The sequence below is a fragment of the Mastigoproctus giganteus genome, chromosome 1, assembly GCF_048544385.1.
Source record: "Mastigoproctus giganteus isolate SK-2022 chromosome 1, ASM4854438v1, whole genome shotgun sequence".
In the NCBI taxonomy this organism is placed as follows: domain Eukaryota; kingdom Metazoa; phylum Arthropoda; class Arachnida; order Uropygi; family Thelyphonidae; genus Mastigoproctus; species Mastigoproctus giganteus.
Genome location: NC_143575.1, coordinates 156,566,631 through 156,586,834, shown reverse-complemented (window position 1 = coordinate 156,586,834; position 20,204 = coordinate 156,566,631). Strand labels below are relative to the sequence as shown.

The 20,204-nt window shown below is 36.5% G+C and overlaps 1 protein-coding gene across 4 annotated transcripts in view; it reads left to right on the top strand.

Annotated features, from left to right (window-relative positions):
• LOC150091209 (nuclear receptor subfamily 2 group C member 2-like) overlaps nt 1-20,204 on the top strand; it is a 595,426-nt gene that overhangs the window by 548,314 nt on the left and 26,908 nt on the right. For all 4 annotated transcript variants that reach the window (XM_090374734.1, XM_090374740.1, XM_090374722.1 and 1 more), the window contains one exon: nt 4,180-4,306. In XM_090374734.1, coding sequence (XP_090230860.1) covers nt 4,180-4,306 — 127 coding nt within the window. The remainder of the gene's footprint in view (nt 1-4,179; nt 4,307-20,204) is intronic.

The window sequence follows — 20,204 nt, the reverse complement described above, 5'->3', positions numbered from 1 at the left end:
TTTCACCGAACTTTTCCATTGAATTTGTCCATAAGTGGGTAACATAAGCCAGTTGATCGACACTGACAGAATGTGCTCAGGCCATTCAAGATAAGAATGTTGCATGTTGCAATTTGCTTGTATCCATTTCTTCAGGTTGATTTTCTGTTTACACCAAAGCCCACGAAAATTGTAATGCAGTTATTAATCATTCAAACTAGATTTCAAACAGACTAAGGGTAGAAAACTTGCTTATTGTCCAAATGGTAGTCAAGCATTCTAGTCTTGCTAAAGCTGTTGGCCACAACTTTTGCCCATCTCTGTCAAAACCAGATGGTTCTATTTCCACTTCAGCCAAAGATAAAGCCTGCTAGCATCCTACTTTTCTTCCAACTCATGTATTGATGATCTTGGTAAAACACCTCCTACCATTCCCAGTACACTCCATTAAATACCTCTTTTGGTCTTCCATCAAAAAGATGACAGAAGAATTTTGAACAGTCTTGATTCCAAGAAAGCACCAGGTCCTGATGGCATTTCTTCACTTGTTCTCAAAACCTGTGTTCCTTAGCTTACTCCTGTCCTTTTTTCACTTTCTTATTCCACAGGTGTTTTCCCTTCTTCAAAATTTGCCCAATTCCTAAAAAGGGTGACGGTTCCTCCCATCCAATTATCATCCCAATGCATTTTTTTGATCTGTGCTCTTGGTCCATTATTAATAAACGTACCATTTCTCCTGATAAGATTAAACTTCTTTATCTTAAGGGAAACCTTAACATTTTCAGGCCTCTGACTGTTAAACTTTTTGATTGCTCACTCGCACTCTCTCTCTCTCTCCATGGTTAACTCACATAGATTTTAGGTATTATTCTAGATCGTAAGTTAAACTTCCAGAAATATGTCTTGCACCTTCGTGATAAAATGGTCAAGTCTACTTCTACTTCTTCGTCTGTCGCACCATCATACCCTTCATCTTTTGTATAAGGTTTGTTCTGATTTGTATCTATGGCGCTGGTGTCTGGTTTTGGTATACTAAGAAAGTTGCTATCAAAAAGAAACTTCTCTATCCAAAGACATACTCTTAATGCTGAGTTTTTCCTGTCATAGTTTCGACTGCCGTGCTACAAATTTTAAATGGTTGCCTACCTTTGGACCTCCAAATCACTTATCGAGGTTTCTGCTATTATCTTAGACATGCCATTTCCATTGAATTTTTAGACATAATAATATTCACTGTGATCTAAAAACTGGAAAAACTCTTTGCTGGAACCACCTAGTTCAACTATGGCAAGATTGGTGGTCGTCTTCTTCTTCCAAAGGTATTGTCACAAGAAAATTTATTACGTCTGTGTCCTTTGCCTTACAAAATTCTGTTCTAAAATGATTCAGTCTGAGCCTCCATACTCTTTTTCTTCTAACTGGCCATGGTTCTCTTTGCGCTAAACTTGATATGTTTAACCTGTCTGATTCTCCTCTCTGTTACTGTGGCAGCCCAAAAGACTGGCAGCATGTTCTGTCACCTGTCCATATTACTTGTATCTTAGCCGGCCTCTGTCTGCTGTGTGTCAACCATTATCTTTAAGCAGTGAGTGTTCTCTATTGGACTCCAAAATAATCTGCAAGATTTTGCACATAAAGCCTTCACCAAATATAGACAACTCATCGCTAGTGCTTCAATTACAGGAACTACTCCTATTTCAGTTCTACCTCCAGTCCAAGCCATTTCCTCCATCCCCATCATTTCGTGATACAACCACTATCTTTAGGTTCATCACCTTCAACTTAGACACATCCTAATCATACTTGTATTTACTTCTTAAAGAGTAGAAGTAATTGCCCCATTGCAATTACTTCTATTCTTTCTAAAGTAATGGAGAAATCAATTAACCACCAACTCTTAAACCATCTAGAAAACTTCCATCTCATCAACGATCGCCAGTATGGATTCCATCAGTGTTGATCCACTGCTGTTACTGTCTTATGTTACCTGTCTATGAACAAATTCAGTGGAAAAGTTTGGTGAAACTCAAATAGTTGCTCTTGACACTTCAAAGGCTTTTGATTGTGTTTGGCATAAAGGTCTTCTGAATAAGCTTCCATCTTATGGTTTGCCAACTGTTTTTTGTAATTGGGTATCCAGTTTTCTCTCTGACCACTCACTGTGGGTCTTCTCCCCTAATGCTGGAGTTCCTCAACGTTTGTTTCTTTCTCCCACTCTTTTCCTCTTGTAAATTAATGAACTTCTTCCATGACCACAAATCCTATCCATAGTTTTGCTGATGATAGCACATTACATTCCACCTTCTAGTTTGAAAAACCTTGCACTGCACAAACAGCTTCAACCTCTCAAATATCTGCTACCAATTACTTATATGCTGATCTCCAGTGGAGCAAAAATAACTTAGTTGCTTTCAATCCAACTAAAACTCAGTCCTGTCATATCTTGCAAAAGAATTCTTCTGCTTCGATGACACTCCAATTTCTAGGCAAGATCATATATCTTTATTTGGGATTACCCTGACTTTTAATCTCTCTTGGCATAAGCACATTATAAATATTGCTCCCTCTGCATCTAAAACCTGGGTTTTCTCTTTCACTCTTGGCATTACTTTTCTTCCAAACAGCTAAGCAGTCTACAAATTGCAAATCCATCCTACCATGGAATATAGTTCCCACATTTGGGGAGGTGCTCCCAAAACCTCTCCCAGGCTTCTAGATTTCATTCAGAAGAGGGCAGTTAAGTTAATTAATGACTCATCTCTGACAGTCTCTATCTTGTAGACATTGTTTCTGCTGCACACCTTTTCTGTAGATTCTTCAGTGGGCACTGTTCTTCTGAATTGGCTTCTATAATTCCCGCTCTCTTCCAGAGCAGTCCGTACATGTGCCACAACCAGTCAGCATCCTTTTACTGTCCAACTTCAAACTCACAGAGCCAGCTTTTCTTCTTCCTCATTTATTCATTCAATTTCCGTTCTCTGGAACAACCTTCCTTCATACGTATTTCCTGAAAATTACAATCTAGTTCAAGTCTAATTGTCAACAAATATCTTCTTTCATCTTCTGAACCTTTAATCCGTACAGAGTATAAAGTACTATAGGTTCTAATACCTCTCGTGTTTGGGGTTTTCATTAAAAAAAAAAACTTGTACAATACTGAATAATCGCTGTTTTCCTGTAGGCCTCAGGCTGGTTCTGAGGCAGGATCATCTGTTGCCACAAGTTATCCTGTTTGGAATATTTATCTCTTTCCTCTATCCCCTTTTGATTCATATCTTTTCCTTTTGTCCAACTAAGAAGTGTTTACTTTTTTATTTTTTATTCTTCCTCCTTTTACTGTTATTCTTTTCTGTATTGTGTTTCTCATTGCTGGCACTAGCCTTGCACTGGTGTGGGATTTTTTTTTAATGACACTCGAGGTTTGTTGCAGTTTGCACTCAGTTGTGGCCTGATTCCTCATGGCATAGACAAGTATCAGGATGCACCTCCCTAGAAAAAGCCTTAAACAACATATACACAGCACAAACATACTGTATTACACACATTTCTGGCCTTTCTGCAGAGTTTCTATATCATCACAGTGTACCACAGCAGAGTTGAATTAGTATTTGGAAGCAATCCCCCCCCAAAAGGGTTAGGCCATGTGATTACTGCAACAGATCTGGAAACCTCAATTTAAAAAGGATGTGGACCTGTTGGATCAAGTGCAAAGAAAAGCAAAGAGATTAGTGAGGAGGACAAAAGAGTACTCTTTCCAAGAAATACTTCAGTTCTATGAATTGCAGCATCTGGAAATTATGCACCTGCAAAGAGATCTGATTGAGATGTTTAAGCTAAATGTTGATGACATCCTTACTTTTACTTAGAAATTCACATAAGGCAGCATAAATTTAAGGATGGATGGTTGATTAGATGTGAAGAAATTTTTGCTTTCACCAGATCATAGTGGATAGTTTGAATAAATTTAAGGAAGAATTGGATAAATTATTAGAGGGGAAGGACAGATGATGTGGGACTAAATAGAGGTGAAAGCAAAAGATATGACTATTGATACAAGTACCAGATTCCTTTCTTAATGTTTCCGGTTTGTAAAATATTTACAATCTCTTTTTGTAAAATATGTCTTATTTTAAAGAATTCCCAATTTTACTGATGTTTTACATATTTTGAACCTGTCTTTCACCCATTTTTTTTTCTCAGATCATCCATCATTGCCAAGTGCCCGACAAGTTGAAAAATTTCAAGAGAAAGCCTATCAGGAACTCCGTTCTTATATTGGTCAGACTTTTCCTGAAAATAATGACAGGTTTCCGAAATTGCTATTAAGGTAAGGCAGTTGGAGCTTACTGGAAGTGACCCTTTTACACAGAAATCATTAAATGAAACTTGACTTACGAAAAATGAGTCCCTTTGTTGGACTCATTGGAAACAAAATATATACATTTCTGTTAAAAAACAGAAATGTATATATTTTGTTTATTTGTTCAATTATATAGTTCTTGACATCAGAAAAAACAGCTATCACAGACTCACAAATTGTACATTATAACTACAAAGCCTGAACTACATTTGTCACTTCAAAACAGCTACATGTTAACCTTTTAGGTTACAGAAGATAGATAAATTGTATAATTTTGAATAATTCTTTTTGATGTTTTTTTTTTTAAATTACTTTTTCCTTATGAAGAAGGTTCTTTCATTTTCCAAAAAAAATCAATTTTTTATTGTTTATTCCTACTGTCATATTCTTATTTGCTCTTAACACGTTGACTGCCAAGCAAGTTTCAAAAAAAAAAAAAAAAATTTTCTCCCGAGGTCAAAAAAATTTTGTAAATAATTTGATTAGTAATTCTAAAATAAATATTGTAATATTAGTATTATGTTACTTTTTTGCTTAAAAAAAAAAATCAGTCGTCCAGTAGGTTACTTTATTTCTTAAAAGAAGCTATGTCAGCCACATACGTATGATGCCATTACAGCACTCGTATGAAGGTTGTTTGTGATAAGTTTATTGCACATGCTACAATAAACTAATCACAATAAAATAAACTCACAAATGTCCCAATTAATTTGTCATTATTATTAGAGATTTTGTAAAAACAGTTCGTTAGCACACTGTATTATCTTCTATATATTGTGTTGTGTGTTTCTCCATTTGTTTGTAGAAGTGTGTTGTAAAAAAAAAAAAATCTAAAAAGCTATGGCTAAAAGAAGAGGAACTGAGAGAAATTGCTGAAAATCTTAGTAGTAGTTCTGAAGATGAAAAAGAAGATTTTGTCTCTGATGATGATTCAGTAAAAGATCCTGACTGATCTTTCTTCAAATGAAAGAGTAGATACTGGAAAATACTGAAGAAGTGCCTCAAGACTGGATGGCAGAAGAAGGCACTAATGAGCAAATTGAAAAGACTGAAGAACCTGAGATGAAACTACTGAAACAAATGAAGTTATTGAATGCAAAGGGATGGCAAAAAAGATTTGATTGTACAGGCAAATCGGGACTGCAAATAGGCGTATCAAGAAATATTACTCATCTTGAAGTGTTTTTATTATTTTTTGATGAAGTCATAAATCTAATTGTAACAGAAACAAACAGATAGGCTTAACAGAAAATTCAGAGTACCCGAGCTTCGCGGCAACGTCATCTAAAAAAGTGGGTTCCAACAACTGCTAATGAGATAAGAAATTTTTTTGGGCTTCTTATGTGGATGAGACTAGTAAGATTGGGCAGTATTGCATCTTACTGGTCAACCAAACTTATCTATAAAAATAACTTAGTAACAAAAATTATGTCTCGCAACAGATTTGAATTGTTGTTATGCCTCATTCACATTTCAGAAACTGCCATTCCAGGGGACAGACTCAGTAAGATACAACACCTGATAGATTTTTTACAGCTCAAATATCAGAAAATATTTTTCCCCAGCCAAGATTACATCATTGACGAAACTCTTATTCCTTGGAGGGGCAGGCTGATATTCTGACAATATATACCAAATAAAGCTCACAGATATGGAATCAAGCTGTTCAAGTTATGTTCTACTGAAGGATATACCTGGTCGAGTAAGATTTATTCAGGTAAATCTGAAAATTATATAAAATCTGCAGGTTTAGCTGTAAAGATCTGCAAAGAATTATTATTGTAAGGACTTCTAAATGAGGTCGCACCTTGTACGTAGACAATTTTTATTCAAGCTACCATCTGGCATTATCATTTCTTCATCAAAAAACTCACATTGTTGTACATTATCAACCAGTAAAAAATTTATGCCTAAAGATGTAGTGTACTCAAAGCTAAATAAAGGGGAGATGATTGCCAAAGAAGAAAAAAATGGAATTATTTTTCTAAAGTGGTGAGATGCTCGAGATGTGAGACTACTAACAACAAAGCATGCCCCAGAAATGGTTGATGGACCCTCCACCAGTAAAGGAAGATGAAAAGAAGCCAAACAAAAACCACTTCCTATTCTAGCATATAATAAGAGAAAAGCAGGCATTGATCTGTCGGACCAAATGGGTTTATATACCACAACCCTAAGAAATGGGATAAAGTGGTACCGCAAATTAGTGATAGAGTATATACTTGGTATATCACTTGTCAATATATACATGGTGAACAAGTGTGCTACGCAAAAAAATATAAAGAAGCTTTCGGTGAGAGATAGTTACAGATTTGCTAAATATAGAAAAAAAGAGAAATGCGAAAAGCCAAAATGTAGTAATACTCATATACTAACTACAAAATGCAATGCAAACAACAGGAAAGTTAGAAGAATGTGCGTTTTTTGTTATGCAAAATTGAAAGAGTCAGAAGGAAGATCAGTTGCTAGCAGAAAGGCGAAAGGAGTTTCTACGTATTGCCCAGACTGTATTCATCAGCCTTTCGTGTGTTTAGTGTTTTGGACACCACCATAAATTTTCATAATTTTAATTGTAAAATTTAATTGTTATTGTAAAATTCGTATAATAAAGAATTTTAAAATGATGAGCAGTTACTCGCTTATTTTTTCTCATAGCGCCATGCAAATTTCATCACATGTATCACCAGAGGCCACGCTTTTCAAAAATAATGTAAATTTCTAACAATCGTCAGCACTATACAGCCAACGCAGCTCCCACTGAAAAAGTGGGTGTCAGCAATAATGTCCGACGCGGCACCTGAAAAACCTAATGGTGCCGGACATATACGGTCAATGTGGCAGTCAAAGTGTTAATTAGTACCTGAAAAACAGCAACTAATGAATCATTTAATATTGAGTATTTTATGGGGTATTTTATATTCTGAATGGCCCAATTGGAGTTCTGGTTTGAATCTCATAAGTGAACAGTCAGGTGGCTTGAAGCAGGCACAATGGGTGCGGCTACACCCAGCCCTGCTTGGAGAGGTTTCACGCTTCTACAGGCATTTATATTTAAAAAAATATATTTTGTATTGTAATATGTAATAATTTTGTATTACTATTATTGTAATTTGGTACATGTAGCACTAGACATTTTACTTTCTCGTGTTGGTTGAGAGGCCCTGCTATGCCCTACAGAAAAGCAGCAACTGCTGAGCACTTCATGGGCTGTCATGCCACAGGAAGGAAAGATACTAATAATGAGAAGAGACTCCACATTTAATGTTTGCACCTGGGGTCGTGCATCCTCCTCCTAAGCAGTAGGTCATTTGGGGTGATATGCATTGTATGCATTAAACCCCCCCCCACACACACTGAGTTCATTGGCAGTAAATCTCCACTTAAAAAGAATAATAATAAAATGTAGCAACAACAGATTGTTAGATTTTAAGGAGAGTAAAGAGAGCATTATTATTCATGACTAATAATATTAAGTTCACACAAATTAACAATTTGTTGGTTGAATGTAGGCCATGCTGAAAAAATGTCATGCAAGTGTCTATAATTTTACCCATGGACTCTGCAAGGCTTTTGAGAAAGAAACTTTTATCATTATATCTTGCCCTAGTAGGTAGAAAGAATCTATTTTGTAGAATCGGGATATGTTTTAACAAAATTAAAACATAATCCAACAAAATTGTTAACAAACATATTGTTAGTGCAAAAATCTTCAGCAGTATCGCTGAAAAGACTTTAAGGATTCTTGGAATGTACTAATTTGGAGGAATGGAGGTAATATAAACAAACATTTATCTTATGATATTGGTAAAAGTAATGCTTGCAGACATCTCAAATGCAGTACAATAATGTGTGGTTCTCATAAAAACAAAGACCTGCGAGATTTCTTTTCTTCTTTTTCTTGGTCGGACTACTGTTTCAAAACTTTTGATCAGATCGTGAAATTGAAATTATTCTTGTAAGAATGGAATCCTTTTTTTTTCAACTTAAAATCTCATCCTTTATCTAAACCTTGGTTTTCCAATAAATGTTCTAACTGTTCAAGAGAAGAATGTTGCATATCGTAATTGACTTGTTTCCAATTCTTTAGTTTCATTTTCTGCCTACACTAGAGCTCGCAACAATTGTAAAGCACTTATTAATCAGTCCAAACTAGATTTTGAACAGGCTAAGAGCAGAAAACTTGCTTCTTTCCCTAATGGTAGCCGAGAATGGGCAAAAATCTTGCCCATCTCTGGTCCCCCCCCCCCCGCCTCTGTCAAAACCAGATGGTTCTATTGTTACTTCATCCAAGGATAAAGCTGACCTGCTAGCATCCCTTTTTTCTTCCAACTCATGTATTAATGATCTTGGTAAAACACCTCCCACCATTCCCAACACGCTCCATCCAATGCCTCCTGTGGTCTATTGTCAAAAGGATGTCAGAAGGATTTTGACGAATCTTGATGCTAATAAAGCTCCATGTCTTGATGGTATTTCACCACCTGTGCTCCTGAACTTACTCCTGTCCTTAGCCGCCTTTTTCCCTTTCTTATTCCAAAGGTGTTTTTCCTTCTGCTTGGAAATTTGCTCACATCCAGCCAGTTCCTTAAAAGGGCGATAATTCCCTCCCATCCAATTATCGTCCTATTACAATTACTTCTACTCTTTCTAAAGTAATGGAGAAATCAATGAACCACCAACTCTTAAACTATCTAGAAACCTTCTCTCTAATCAATTATTGCCAGTGTGTATTCTGGCTTATGTTACCCATTTATGGACAAATTCAATGGAAAAGTTCGGAGAAACACAAGCAGTTACTCTTGACATCTCAAAAACTTTCGAGCGTGTTTGGCATAATGATCTTCTAAACAAGCTTCCATCTTATGGTTTGCCAACTATTTTTTGTAATTTGTTATCCAGTTTTCTGTCTGGATTTACCACTCACTGATGGTGATGGTAGATGGCATTCTGTCTTCTAACTTCTCCACTAATGCTAGTGCCCCCCAAGGTTCAGTTCTTTCCCCCATTCCCTCTTTTATATTAATGACCTTCTTCCATTGACCGGAAATCCTATACATAGTTTTGCTGATGATGTCACATTGCATTTCACCTTTTGTTTTGAGAAACCTTGCCCTTCAGAATCATCTTGAACTTTTTGAATATCTGTTACCAGTTCCTTAAATACCGATCTCCGAGTAATTCTCCAGTGGGGCAAAGACAACTTAGTTGATTTTCAATCCTTCTAAAACTCAATTCTGTCTTATATCACGCAAAAAGGATTCTTCTTTGGAGATACTCCGATTTCTAGGTAAGATGATATATCTTTTTTGGGGATTACTCTAACTTCTAATCTCTCTTGGCAAAAGTACATTATAAATATTGCTTCCACTGGCTAAAAAACTTGGTTTTCTTTTTTACTCTCAGCATTACATTTCTTCCAAACAGCTGTTCACTCTGTATAAATCGCAAATCTGCCCTACCATGGAATATTGTTCCCACATCTGGGGCAGTGCCCCCAAAACCTCTCTCAGGCTTCTAGATTCCATTCAGAAGAGGGCAGTTAGGTTAATTAATGATTCATCTCTAACAGCGTCTCTCCAATCTGTCTCATAGACGTACTGTTTCTGTTGCATGCCTTTTTTACAGATACTTCCATGGGCACTGTTCTTCCGAATTGGCTTTTTGTTGTTATTTGGTTTTTAGGAGCATTAGCAACTAAGACCATATTGCTCCGGAGATATGCAGTGGTCATTATGACCTTTCCGCATCCTCCGTATTTGGTAGTCACAGGCTTGAACCCTGGTCTAATCAAGAAATGTGTGCTACGCACTGCTGCTCCTGCCCACCTGGCTATGGAGGCATTCTGAATTGGTTTCTATAATTTCCGCTCCCTCTTTCAAAACAGTCCAAACATGTGCCACCACCAGTCAACATCCATTTACTGTCCAACTTCAAACTCACAGAACCAACTTTACATTTTCCTCGTTTATTCATTCAACTGCCATGTTCTGGAACAACCTTCCTTCATACATATCTCCTGAAAATTGCAGTCTACAGAAATTCAAGTCAACAAATATCTTCTTTCATCTTCTCAACCTCCATTCCATGCACGGTACTAAATACTATAGGCCGACCGGGCCAGCCGGGTGGGTAAAGTTCCTGCCTGGCAACCCAAAAGGTCGCGGGTTCGAATCCTGCCTCGGGCTTGGATCAGAGTAAATGCAAAAAAAAAAAAAAAAAAAGTACTATAGGTTCTAATTCCTCATGTTTGGGGTTTTCATATAAAAAAAAAGTCACATCAATATATGATTTCCCCCCAGTGTGGAGGCAAATGTTGGTGGCTGTCCCTATATATTCAGTATTTCTAGTCTGCCCTCAGGCAAATCTCAAACAGTCCACCATGCTCATCTGTTTCCACACTGCCCCACAACACTCAGTTTGTATCGAGTCCTATAATATGGTGCTCATTCTGCAGTACCCGACACACCCTGTCAATATATTCCAGATAGGCATGTGGCTCCTCTCGGAACAGGCAATACACATTTATCAAGTATAGCCTTTGAGATGATCTCAACAGCTCCGTGCATATTCCATGCGTAAACATCAGTGAGACCACCTGAATTTCTGCGATCTCTGTATTCCTAGTTAGAACAGCAACCTGATATCCCTTGCTGTGCTGTATGACTAAAGTTAATTGGATATCCTTTTACTTTACCAGCCACTGTGTACTACTTCTGTACCAACAGAAAATCCTAGTTTTGTCCTTTCATCCTCCCAGCCAGCTGAAGTATAACCTGATAAGATTGCTGACCATTCACTTGTGCAATTTTCAAACCCACTTTACTCAACCAAGTAATTGTCCTCGCCATAATTTTTGGCCTTCTTGTAATTCTACCTTCCCTTATACTTAGGACAATCTGGACTACACACTGAAAGGTCAACTCTTTTATCTCTTCATTTTCAATTTGCACACATAGCTATTTTGGCTCTGATAGGGCATTCCTTAAACAGATGCCCCTCCACGACACATTGACTGCACACAGTCCGGCTTTTACAACTCCTTGCGATTTGCCCATACACAAGGCATTTGAAACATTTAGTTATCATAAAGATATCTTTGACCTGGTATAAAGACTAGTGCAAGAAAACTGTCTCTCTCCTTATCACAAATCTTCTCACACTAGGCATCACCTCCAGCATCCAGTTTTTGTAAACAAAGCAAGAATGCTTTGTTTACAGAACAAATCTGTACTACTTCCAAAAATTTTTCTTCTGATAACCCATTTCTTTCTCATTTTGCTCCCATAATTGCTCCGAAAATTCCTCCTTTGGAAGATCTTGGTCTTCATCATACACAATCTTCCTCCCCAGTCTTCCTCAACATCTCAATCTTCAGGCCAAATTCTGGAATCTCTTCAGTCTACTTTTCTGAGCATCTCTACTATCAGTCTCAATAACAAAGTCTTTATCCCTTATTGGTCTAAGACGTCCGACCTTAATATCCTTATGGAGCAGTTTTACTGATGCTAGCACCGTTTTCTGTACCTGCTCAATAGTCTTTATATCTGCTTTGTACCAGGTTCCTTGTCTAACCATAATCAGATCTTATTATTACTGCATGGGCCTCCTTAACCACTGGTGCTTTTGGCACAGTCTCTCTCAGAGCACTGGCATAAGTTTTTTGAACACAAGCAGCAACCTGGCAATCCTGTACCTGGGCTCTTATCACCTGGTTATCCACATACATCTTGATCATTTTAGATCCAGAATGTCGCACATATTGAGAATTTCCTTCATAGTGGCCCACGTGACTTTACTGGAATCTAGGAACAGGAAGTTGTGCAGCTTGCTACATTCCTTTTTAATATCTTCAAATTCCATAACAGGGTCATACTCTTCTGCAGATTGCACCCTTCTACTCTGCTTTGTACCAGTTCCTTGTCTAGCCATAAGTTCTCCTACTATAACATCTTCAACCTCACTGCCTTCTGCTGAATCAATAGACCCATCACTCATTGTATCTTCCTCCTGTTCTTCCAATCTTGGAATTCTCACAGAACACTCTCTTGATCTCGGTGATACATGGCCCACACCACTCACCACCAGATCATCAGACATGTTCTTAAATTTTCCTCACTTGAGCAGCACAGCAACAGCCAAGAAAGGAGTATACCCTATATAAGTCGGACTGCAAACATTTATAGGTTGCTAGTCCTATTGAAAATCAATACAAATTAGAAAACTGAAATTCAACACAACAAACTAGAAATTCTTAACTCTGTTAAAACACAACTTGTAGATATAAAATAAACAGTGTTATTTACAACTCAACAAATTTGAAACATCAACTGCAACAATATAACACTAATAGAGTCCTTATGCTCTGACAAACTCACTATAGTGTCCTAACACTAAACACAACAAGTTTAGCCGGGTGGGTAAAGTGCCTGCCTGGCAACCCAAAGGTCGCGGGTTCGATTCCCGCCTCTGGCTTGGATCAGAGTACTGCAAAAACCTTGGGAGGTGCATTATGGCCACAGAAGCCTATGCGCCAACAACTACAAAAAAAAAAAAAAAAAAAAAAAACAAGTTTACCACTGTCCTTTCTACAGCCTTTAACTCTATAGTCCAAGAGCTAGTCCCTTTAGCTGTCCATGTTTTCCTGGCCAACACCCCAGGATACGTGGAAGCAGGAACCAAGTTGAAAAATCACCTTATAATCGCCCAATAAGCCTTAGACAAATTACTCACAGTTCACCCAGTCCAGTCTGATTACTTTGGCACTGATTACCTTTAGTCATGATTACTTTGGCACTGATTACCTTTTGATTTCTGAATTCTTTAAGTAATTCCTCTTCAGAGACTGTTAGGTCCTACTCTGTAATGATACCTTTAGATAAATTTAAGGTATTATGGGGAGTAATGGATACCAGCAGCCCACCAAATGTTATCTTTATAACGGCCACTCAGGATGTTTCTGGATTGTAGTCGTTTTACCATTTTTGATGATCCAGTGACAGATAAGTATTGTTGGCTCAAGAGATTGATGTCTGTGGAATTTGGAGGCCAGGGCAATACCTGGAAGTCTTCCTCATGTTCCGCAAACCCATCTCGAACAATCCAATCCAGGCAGTGTGGCATGGCACATTATCCTGCTGAAAGACGGCATTGCCAGAGGGGAAGACCGTTGCCATGAAAGGGTTTCCTGGTCAGCAATGATGTTAAGGTAAGTGGTAGGTGTCAGAGTGCCTAGCACATGAATGACTGGACCAAGGGTATCCCAGCAGAACACCGCCATCACTTCCCCCAGGTAAACAACACACACGTACCTGGCCGTACATGATGCAACAGGAAACATGATTCATCGGACCAGACAACCTTCTTCCAATCACTCAAGGTCCAGTTTCGATGCCTGTGTGCCCATTGTAGGTGCTGTCTCCATTGAACCATGGTCACTCAGGGCAGCCTGCGGCTATGCAGCCCCATCTTCAGCAGGATTGGATGTACTGTGTGTTGTGACACATTACTCCAGTCACCAGCATTCCGATTACCGGCACGTTGCGCTACATCGCCCTTCTTTTGCCACATACCATCCAGGAGAGCCTTCGTTCAACTTGAGCATCGATGAGCCGTGGTCGTTCAATACCTCGCTGGCAGTTTGTGGGTCTCCCCTCCTCAGACCACTTTTGGTAGGTACTAACCACAGCTGACTGTGAGCATTCCACCAGCCATGCCATTTTGGATATGCTCTGACCCAGTCATCTGGCCATTACAGTTTGGCCTTTGTGAAACTTGCTTAAGTCCACTGCCTTTCCCATCTGAAGAACAAGAGTAAGACTGATTAACAGAGCTCAGTATCAGGCGGTTTTTTATACCATGTCCCGACCTGCACATGCGCTGTAGTTCACCTGCAGTTGCTTCGATTTGCATAACAACTCGCTGGTCATAATGTTTTGGCTCGCTGGTGTACTTAAAGCGTACTGACCTACATACATGTATATAATTCAATTGTTATAAAATATATGAAGTAAACTATGAACTGACACAATTTGGCATAGCACTTGTGTCATTAAACTTAATACCAGCAACAACAATAACAAATGCTTGTTCCATAAATGGTTTCTTTTTACTTACTAAAGGCGTTACTACATTCGTTAAATATAAAGATCCAAGTGAAAATGATTATCTGCAGAAAAGCCAGCTGCAGTTGAAAGTTATTCTCCTACTAGCATACTGTTAGGGCTTATTATACAAATGGCTACTGTCAGAGCTGCTTCTTCTTCTGCATATGTTACAACTGCATTTCACAGAATTTTTTTGCAGCATGCATTGACAATAATATTGATGTGTCAATTTTTTTAATGACAGCATAAGAAGCATGGATGTATGTGGGGTCATTGTTAAAAAAATTGAAATCATATTTCTGAAATGGTACATTATTCCTCTTCCCCCCCCCCCAATCAGAGCTGTTTTACACATAAATGTCAGTCAAGCATGTTTCATTCTTGCTATTAAAACTAGTTTTCTCTCCACACATGGCTCTGTGTTGTGGCAGATTTTTGCTGTCTACTGCACTCTTCAGTAATAACAAACTGAAATGTGAAATTTTTACTGACTGCACAGGAGGAGAATTGACTTTTTTAATATTCTTCCTTTAATGTCCTTCAGCCATTTTTAAAATTTCACAAAAAATGAGTGGCATTTTTACTTTATTTGGGCTGTTTTCGCATGAGAAAGTTGGATTTAATGGTTCTTCTGCACACATTACTGTCATGTTTCATGGGAAATTTTTGTAGCACACTGCACTTGTCAGCTATAGCAAAGTGATTACTATTGTGCTTATTTTGCTCTAAACTGATAAGTTAATTAACAGTGCTAAATTTTTACCAACCACATAAGATAATCTAATTTTTAAGCCATTGGTAAACACATTGGTTGCAGAAATTTGCCGTGAAATATGAGCACAACTCGTGGCAAGAAAGCCAGCTCAAATAGCAAGAATATCTGACATTCACACGTAAAACAGCTCCATTCAGAAATAAATCATTTGTTAGAAAAAAGTGCTTAAAGCTAGGTTTCCTATTATAGCTGTTGGTAAATAAATTGCTCATATTGCTAAAATGAAGAGAACAGGAAAAAAAACTCCAACCAATAAAACTGATGAACAGCTGTGCATAATAGTAAAAGTCACTGTCAGGGCCACTGCTTGCAGGTGTTCAGGGTGGGCCCCGCACACAGGTGGCAGCATTTGGGTTCGATTAGTTGAATCTTAAAAGTTTCCCACATAAAAAAAAAAAAAAAAACACAATGAAAATACACACGAAAAATGCTAATAGTGTGTGCTCCTTTTGAATACTCTGATAATTATCCATATAATTCATAAATAGAAAAGGAATCACTATACAATTATTGTAAGTTCTAAATTTTGTTATTCGTGCGGTGGCAGCGTAGGGCATCCCCGATTACTTAGTTACTCAACAGCATATATTTAGCTCTGTGTTTAGGTCTAGCATCAGTGGGGAACTGAAGGAATCCTCCAATTACAAAATAGTACATACTGTACTCAAAACTCAAAATCGTGTAGTCTAGTTTAAAGTGACCAGATTTTTTGTATTCCAATGCAGGACATTTGGGGGGAAAAGGGAACTTTACTATTCATATTCTGTACGTGAGCAGATTCTTTGTATGCCAATGCAGGACATTGTGGGGGGAGGGAATTTTACTATTTACATACAAAACAAATTAAATACATATATTTATTTGAACTTATAAAATATCACACTTATTTTTTTTAAAAAAAACAAATATAGCCTATATTTTATTTATTTTTTTTTCACAGAAAGGCTCAAATTCTGTAATGGTACCCCTCGTATTATACTACATGATGAACAAAAGGTAGCGCGATGGACATGAACTGAGAAAAACAGTTGTAATTAGAAGGGACATGTTTTTAATCGAATCAAATTTAATCTAATAGACAGAATGAAATAATTCATATAATTTCCGAAAAAATAAAACAAAATATTTTAGAAATGGTTAAAAACGCAAAATATTATTCTTTAATTCTTGATACAACTCCGGATATAAGCCTAACAGAACAATTAACTCTTGTTATCAGGTTTGTGTATCTTAATAAAAACATTGCAGAAATTCATGAAAATTTTTTTGGATTTTGCTCTGTTGATGATACCACTGGCCAGGGATTATATACATTTATTTCAAATCATTTAAATTCATTAAATCTTAACATTTCTGATTTACGTGGTGAAGGATACGATAACGGCACAAATATGCACGATAGACATAACTGGCTCCAACAAAAAATTGTTGAAGCAAATTCTAGATATTCTGGTCACTCTTTAAATTTAGTAGTCAATGATGCAGCGAAAATTTCATTTGAGTTGGTTTTTTTTTTTGGCGTTATACAGGAATTATACAATTATTTTTCCTCATCTACTAAGCGTTGGGCTATATTAAAATCTATCACTATATATTAAAATCTCTCGCTATCAAATACAAGATGGGAAAGTCAAATAGAAGCAATAAAGCCTCTTAAAATTAACATTTTGGAAATTTATCAGGCCCTCTTGGATATAACTGATGAAAATACTAAAGATATCGACTCAAGAACTCAGGTTAATAATCTTATTTCAAAAATAACTTTATTTAAATTTCTTTGCTCAATCATTATTTGGCATGTATTTTAAGCCAAATTAATGTCATTTGTAAAATGATGCAGAACCCATCATTTAATATAGAAACAGTTACTGAACATCTTGTAAATCATTTAAAAGATTATAGAACAGACCAGAATTTTGAAAATGTTATTAATTTTGTATCTGCAACACAAATAGCGAATATTTTGGATACTGATCCTGATTCCCTGAGGTTCAAAAAAGACCAAAGGAAAAAATGTTTGAATATGAAGCAAGGGATGAATCTATAAAAAAAATACCAAAGATAATTTTAAAGTAGACTTTTTTTTTCCTTGATAATTGACACTTCTCTGCCATCTCTTACTGAAAGGGTTATGCTGTTGTAAGAGAATAATGAAATGTTTAAAATTGTCCATAATATCAATGTGTTAAAATAATGGAATGAGGAAGATATATTAAAACATTGCAAAAATTTGAACATGAAATTAAGCGACGAAAAAAATTCGAATGATCATGATATTGATGGCATAACTCTTTTTTTGCGGAAATCAAATCCTTACAATTTTTTATAAAAAATGAAATGTCTCCTCACGATTTATTAAATTTTATATACAAGAACAATTTACAGGATGTGTTTCCGAATATTTCACTAGTCCTAAGAATTTTTCTGGCACTACCAGAGTCATTTCTCCAGGGAAAAGAAGTTTCTCGAAGCTTAAAATTATAAAAAATTATTTACGATCAACTAAAGAACAGCAGTGTTTAACAGATTTATATATATCTATTGAAAATGATATTATGGATAATTGACATTGGTGCATTAATCAAGAATTTTGTAGCAGCAAAAGCCCAAAGAGTAGAAATTATGTAGTTATTTTAATTATAATATGTGTGATTAAATTCCATGATTATGTTTGTTTGTTATTTGATTTTTAGGAGCATTAGCAACTAAGGCCATATTGCTCCGGGAAATGCGGTGGTCATTCCTTGACCTTTCCGCATCCTCCGTATTTGGTGGTGACTGGTTCGAACCCCGGTCTAATTAAGAAGCATGTGCTACGCACTGCTGCTCCTTCCCACCTGGCTACGGAGGCGCAGTCCATAATTGTATAAAAATATAATACAAATTTATGTACTACTAAATATTAGTGTAATAGACTGCTATATGATTACATATTATATATGATTATAGTTATTACATATTATATATGATTATAATTATTACATATTATATATGTAATATTTTGTGCTGCTGAAAAACATATGGTTGAAATTTCTACGGTTTCTACAATTAATAGTTGCGTAATTATACGCAACTATTAATTGCAGAAACCGTAGAAATTAAATTACACAAATTCTGTTAATGTTCTTTGGCCATATCTGAACTCCGATTTGTGGGCGTAAAATCACATGCTCGAAGACATAATCCCTATTTAAGGTTCATGCTCACCCCTATTCAGTAATTTTCATTCCTGTGATCACGACATAGTCGAAAAGCATTGTCTGCTGCAGGAAGGAAAATCATTTGCAATATATTCGTTAAATTCTTTTCATTAATTTTTCTTTGTGTTAAATTGAGTTTTAATTATTTGTTACTCTAATGTAAGTTTTTCAATTTTTTTTGTTTTAATTTCTGGAGAGTATCATATGGAAGTGTTCTACATACTATATTGAGGTAAACTTCTCTTATTATTTTTGCAAATATTGATATCAACATAGAACATATTGAGCATTACAGCTCTTGTCCATACTCTGAGCAGTGCAGACAAGCTGCCAGAACAGCTCATAGGGTTTTTCAATGATATACAGGAATCTGCCAGCAGGGATAAGGAGACAGTTATCCCATTGTATAAAGCAATGATCAGGCCTCATTGCTTTTACAATGCGGCCTGACTATGTCCTTCCTAACCTCCACACCTGTACTGCATACAGACCCCATTTTAGGAAGGACAGGAATCTGTTGGGATGGATGCAGAGAAGAGCAATGATATTAGTGAGAGGAAGTCTTACAAAAGGCTTCAGTTCTGCAAACTGCAACATCTAAAGACTAGGCACCTGCAAGTAAATCAAATTGGGGTGTTTAAGGCTTGTGATGGCTGTAAGGTAGATGTGTGGAAATTTGCCTTCAGCCAGAATGTGTTCGATTGTTGGAACAAACTCCCATCTGGTTTTGTAGACATTGGTAGTTTAAATAAATTGAAGGGATGGTCAGGTGACATGGGAAGTGTTGATTTCTTTCTTTTTTTTTTTTTTTTGATGCTGTATAAGCTTACTTGATTACTTTCTGCATTTGTCCCTTTTAATATGAATACTAAACAGAACCTTTTCATAAATGTTTTACGGCTATTTAAGAATATCACAGTTAGCCTGTATGCAAATAGTCCATGTCATTGTCTGCCTATACTAAAGCTCACGACAAAGGTAAAAAATTTATTAATAAATTCCACGTTGGTTATGAAATGGCTAAGAGTAGGAAACTTGCATTTTGTTAAAATAATCTTCTGGTCTCTTGCCAGAAGATTATTTATTTGTCTTTTACCGTTTATACTTGTTTTTTTATACTTTGACTTGGTGTCCTAATTCTTTAGGCCACTGAAAAAAAAAAAAAAAATTATTTTTTAATGACCAGGTTTTGGCGCATTATAGCCTTAGTTGCTAATGCACCAATAAAACCCAACAACAAACAAACAAGCCAGAAGATTATTTTAACAAAATGCAAGTGTTGGGACTATGGACAACTTCTGTGTGTGTGTCCATAGTCCCACACCCTGATGATCCTTTTGCATCTTTTAGGATAAAGTTGACTCATGACAGATTTGATCTGACAGGGCATCATTAATACACAAAACTACATTATTGGTTATATTTAGATGTTAGTATCCTGTGTAAGATGTGATGATTTGTCATAGCTTTAAAGCTATCATTTTAATCATTCCATTTAAAGACTGATTATTTTCCATTTTGTTAACCACCTCTATCTCCAAATTAGACTTTTGTTTTATGAATTTATAGTTACTTCAAATTTGTTTTTACCACATGGTGCCCAGATCATTAAGAGAGATAAAAGATGCAGTTATCAGAATGATAGAAAACATATCTGATGGGATATGCAAGTCAGTTGTCTAAGCAACCATTCAGTCTGTGTAGCATGTTATGGATATCTGAGGCTAAGTTATTCTGAGTTCCCAAAGATATTTGGTAACAAATCAAGTACATTCCATGAGAAATAG